At 50.8% G+C, this 5376-nt stretch overlaps 1 protein-coding gene across 1 annotated transcript; it reads right to left on the bottom strand.

The window, feature by feature from the left end:
- Positions 1-1394: 1394 nt before the first annotated feature.
- CCL1 (C-C motif chemokine ligand 1) lies at positions 1395-4838 on the bottom strand. Its single transcript, XM_061390394.1, has 3 exons — positions 4550-4838; positions 3320-3434; positions 1395-1937 (listed from the first exon to the last, which is right to left on the bottom strand). The coding sequence occupies exons 1-3, from the start codon at positions 4623-4625 to the stop codon at positions 1847-1849; spliced, it is 282 nt and encodes a 93-aa protein (XP_061246378.1). The 5' UTR covers positions 4626-4838; the 3' UTR covers positions 1395-1846.
- Positions 4839-5376: the final 538 nt, after the last annotated feature.

The following is a 5376-nucleotide window of genomic DNA, read 5'->3' as shown; positions in this document are numbered from 1 at the left end:
AGTCATCTCAATTAATCATTGGGATGGGATGGCAGTCAGAGTCCTCACCATCCCCCATGGTGTGCAATGCTTGTCGACTGCTCATGATCTTTTTTTAGATGCTATCTTTTGACATCGAATCTCGAGATGCCTGAAGGAATGAGAAGAACTGGGGAAGAGATCTGGTTATCTGTTACTTACTCTTTATTTCTACTTCTCTGATCTATGGAAAAAGCAACAAGTTAGGTAACCTATTGTATGATCAAAAGATTTGAAAGGTGTGCTAAGGCTGGAGATGATAGAGCATGGGATGCCTGGTTTAAGGACAGTGACAAGACAAAAGTGGCCTCCTGAAGAGAGCTCTTTTCTGCCAAAAGTTGCTTACACTGCCTTCCAGGGTAGAACTCTTTTCCAAGTCCCCATGTGCCAAGTGACTGCCTGGCACAGCATGGCAGAGGGACCCTGTGTCCACTGGACAGGGCCTGGAGAGTTAATTAGCAGGATCTTTTCTGGGGAGGGTCCAGGCAGGTGAGTCCATGTCTGATGGAGATGCCAGCAGAGGTCATCCAGAGGAGGGAGGTAGTCTCGAGAAGAAACAGGTGAACCCCCAGGGGACAAAGAGGAAGAAGGGGCCCTGTCCCTTTAAAAGGGGCAATCACATGCTCCAACGTGTGTAACCTGCGACTCTAGGGACACTAGGGAGACCAGTGTCAACTACAAACGGGCACTTGCCAAGAGCATCGCCAGCAACTGAACAACAAAGGCATATTCGACGGAGAAGGCAATGGCACCCCACTCCAGTACCATGGTCTGGAAAATCCCATGGGCGGAGGAGCCTGGCAGGCTGTAGTCCATGAGATCGCTAAGAGTCTGACACGACTAAGCGACTTCACTTTCACTTTTCACTTTCATGCATTGGAGAAGGAAATGGCGATCCACTCCGGTATTCTTGCCTGAAGAGTCCCAGGGACGGGGGAGCCTGGTGGGCTGCCGTCTATAGGGTCGCACAGAGTCGGACACGACTGAAGCGACTTAGCAGTTAGCAAGCAGTAGGACATGACTTGACCACAGCAGGGACCCTGAGCTCTAAGGCCAGATTTGCTCCTGACTTGCTACGTGTCCTCAGGCCTGTAGGTGTCAATCTCTCCAGCCCTTAGCCACCTCCTCTCTACAGCAGGGCTAGCAACAGGCAGATGGCAACCCCCCTGCATGCCCTCCCCGCCGCCTGCCTCCCCTCCCCCCCCCCCCCCCCCAGCTAGGGCAGCTGTGACTTTTGGATAACAATAGCCTCCAAACCCTCTGGGCAGGGCAGGGCAGGGGCGGAGAGCATGCAAATGGGGACCCAGCCCTGCAGAGCATCTACATCACAACCCAAATCAACGTTTATTCCCCCAGGACAAAGACAGTCAGCAGAGTTGTGTTGAGTCATTTATTGGCTTCTATTGACAAGAAGTCAGTTCCACAGTGTCAAGAATTCACCTTGCTGTACAGTAGAAACTACTACAACATTGTAAAGCATCTATACTCCAACAAAAATTAAATAATAATAAAAGAAGTCAGTTCCCAGGGCACCAATTCCAACCTGCTTCCCTCCTCTCCACCCCCTGGGCCCAGCCCCTCAATGTCAATCAACTTTGCACCTTGAAATCCCTGTGGGGTCTAAGAGGCGCAGAGGGGGTGGGGGACAGAACTTAAAGATTCTAGAATTTAAATATATAAAGTGCAACAACATAGCTTATTAGAACCCAGCAGACCCTTTGGCGTGACCGGGTGAAGATGGGGGAAGAAGGACTGGTGTGAAGTTAGACAAGTGAAGCCACGTGGTGTCCTGAGTCCAGGATGAGAAGGGATCAGCTCACATTTCCTTTCACTGGCAGAGGTTTATCCTCTTTAAATAAGCCTGAACCCATAAATCTTTTTGCAAGACACAAGACTGTAGGCCTCCAGTCAGCTTGAATCTGTGGGCAGAGAATAGAAGAGGGACTGAGTCACCTGAGTCAGCCCTGGGTGCCACACACACATCATGCCCCACCCCATGACCCCCACATCGCTCCTGGGCACCCCTGAGCTGTTCTCCTGTAGAATGAAGTGTTCCATAAGATCTATGATGTGGACACTGGGAGGAACACCCCAGCTTCAGCGGGGGTGGGGTGGTAGTTCTTTAAATCACATTTCCTGGACCCTTTTGGTGGATTCAGTGTATCAGGGAACAGCAAAGGCTGTAGGCAACTTCTTAGCATGGGAACAAATCCTCTCCTGGAATATCTCTGAGAGTTCACCTGCTCCATCTTTTCATGTGTCTGTATCCATTTGCAACCCCCTAATCATTGCTTCGGAGAAGGCAATGGCACCCCACTCCAGTACTCTTGCCTGGAAAATCCCATGGACGGAGGAGCCTGGTAGGCTGCAGTCCATGGGGTCGCTAGGAGTCGGACACGACTAAGCGACTCCACTTTCACTTTTCACTTTCATGCATTGGAGAAGGAAATGGCAACCCACTCCAGTGTTCTTGCCTGGAGAATCCCAGGGACGGGGGAGCCTGGTGGGCTGCTGTCTATGGGGTCGCACAGAGTTGGACACGACTGAAGCGACTTAGCAGCAATCATTGCTTTGGGGGTATGTGTGTGTGCGCATGTGTTTCTTCTCTGATCTGTCCACCTCCCAAACTTGGCTGTTGTCCAAAAACCATAGATTAGTTCTGCCTTTAATTATCTGCACGACCTTAGACAAATTTCTTTAATTCCCTGAACCTCAGTTTTCATGATGATGAAAATGCGTGCCCCAGGAGAGTTAGCTGAGTGAGATAATACACTTGAAAGTGTCTCATGTCTCACAGACACTGCGTGTCAAGCGTAAGATACCTCCTTGGAGCTTGGTAAGGACCCTGTGATGCAACTATCGTGATTATGCCACTTCACAGCTCAGGAGTGCCGAGAGCTACTCAGATAATCAGGTTCAGAAAAGTTATCTGCCCGGAGTCACCCAAGGTTATAGGATGGCAAATCTAGAGACAGGAACTAATTGAGACCTCCCTCACTCGTACCATCACACAGTGGTGCCTGGAGCTTTTAAGCTCTGGGCATAAAATATTAAGATACAATACTTGGCGCCTTGGAGCTTTAAGAAACCCATGTCACTGCGGGAGCACAGGTGCTCCCCCTAGAGTCCACTCTTGGCTCTGCACCCAAGGTTTTGGCAGGCTCGATGGCGTGGTTAAAAAAAAAAACAACCTTTATCTAGTGGAACATCGCCATCTAGCGTCTGCTGCTCTAATCCCAGGTGGGCCAGTTTCTGTTCTCTGGAGAATCAAGTTAGGGACGGAAGAGGATACATTTCTTACATCAGACGGTCGTTGTAGGAGCAGGTGGAGCTGATGTTCTTGTAACACTGGATTTTCTTCGGAGAAATTTTTCCCTTCACCGTTCTGAAACAGCAATTGGAGGATGGCACATGCACTAGAAGAGAAGCACAAGAATGGCTTGCATTTATTTCTCAACCCATTCTGAGTTCCTCTCACCCAGGATGGAGGGGGAAAAAAACGCTTCCAGGACAGGCTCAGGCTTTGGGGCCACATCCAAAGGACCCTAGTGTGTCATCAGCCACCTCGTTCTGTATTCAGGCAGAATCAGGACACTGGGGTTCAGATCCCAGGCTCCGACAAAACAGCTGTGTGGCTTTGATCAAGATGAGCCTTTCCTCTGAACTCCAGACCTCCCAGCTGTAAAACAAGACTTTTAAAACTGATTTCTAAAGGTTCTTCTAGCTATGACATCCCCCCGCTAGTGCATGGTTCTGCCCCCACATTTGGGTTCAAGGGCCCTGGGGCCCTGGTGAGTCTGATTCAACTGCAGTCTGCTATTTGGGGCAGGATTAGAGACTGCTAGGAGCTTAAACTTGAAGAAGTGATCAGGAAAGAGCTTCTGGGAACCGCCAAGCTTTCCCCCACCCCCAGCCACTCCAGAAGGTCCTCTACCCTGCTCACAGCTCTGACCCCCAAGTTCCACTCTGCCGGTTTGCAACCCCCTCAAAGGACTTGCATTTCGGACCTCCTAGTTTGACTGCTTGCAAAGCCTATGTCATTTGTCTGTCGTTAGGTCAGTATTCTCTCACCAGCTTTAGAGGGTAGGCATAATCAAATCCCAATTTACTGATGGCAAAACCAGAGTTTGGGAGGTCAAGTGACTTGCCCAAGGTTAGCCAATCTGTCCTGACCTCAGATTCTGCCTGGTGGAGGCAAGACCCCTATCAGTCCCTCCTCTGGACCTCAGGCCTCCAGCTGGCCTAAATGACCTCACCACTTCCATCCATCAGGCTGCAGGGTCTAGACGAAGCAGACCTCCTTTGACTGAAGCGAGCTGCTCAGTGGTCAGTGTGGACTCCAGATTCACGTTTCTTTTGCTGGCCCCCTGCCCCCATCCAAGACCTCCCTTCCTCCTCTTCGGGGAGAATTCTTCCCGAAGGAGTGGCGATGGAGGCAGGGAGCTCAAGGTGAACCTGTTCCCCCACCCTGCAACCCCAGAGTGCCCGTCTGAGTCTCCGCCCTCCCCTAAGTGACTCCAGTCAAACTCACTGCTCTTGGCGTCCACATCCTGTAACCACATCCCGGCCAGCAGCAGGCACACCAGTGCGGCGATGATGAGCTTCATCTCAGGTTGTCCGGCTCAGACCTCACAGCAAGGGTCTCAGTGAGTCTGGTGAAGCAAAGAGTTCTCCTCTGGTCTATCCTTCAGGGCCCAGGGCTTTTATCAGAAGACCTGGGTGGGGTTTTCCAACCCCCGGTGCAGAGGTGGGGAAGCCACAGTTACTCACGTCCAGTGACCACGTGGAAAACGCCTTTCTCCAACTCTCCTGGGAGGTGTGAGAGGTATAGGAAAAATTCCCCAGGCACAGGTGCAGATAAGGATCTTGAGAGGCCGAGTAGAAGCTGTCCCAGCTGAGTAGGGCCTAGAGAACATTGAATGAGAGGAAGTGGCCTCTGTCTCCTCTGACCTCATGTCTTTTCATCCATCAATGGAGTCACTGTCCCAGGAACATGACGGAGCAGAGGAGCTCTGCAGCAGCACAGAGGAGACACACTTGGGTTTAAATACCACATCTGCAAATCAGCGGATGCATAAACTCACCTAAGTCACATCTCTCATGCAAAATGGGAAGAGCAACTCAAGTCTCACGGGTGTGCAGGAGCATTAAGTAAGATCTGCTAGGACTTCCCTGGTGGTCCAGTGGCTAACACTCTGTGCTCCCAGTTCCAGGGGCACGGGTTTGATCCCTGATCAGGGAATCTGACCCCGCATGCCACAGCTAAGAATTTACACGCCTCAATGAAGATTAAAAATCCCCTGTGCTGCAACTAAGACCCAACAAAGCCGAATAAGTACTAATAAGTAATTTTAAAAA

The sequence above is a fragment of the Bos javanicus genome, chromosome 19 (assembly GCF_032452875.1).
Source record: "Bos javanicus breed banteng chromosome 19, ARS-OSU_banteng_1.0, whole genome shotgun sequence".
Lineage (NCBI taxonomy): Eukaryota > Metazoa > Chordata > Mammalia > Artiodactyla > Bovidae > Bos > Bos javanicus.
The sequence above is the reverse complement of the archived record's forward strand: the minus strand, read 5'-3'. Positions and strand labels throughout refer to the sequence as shown.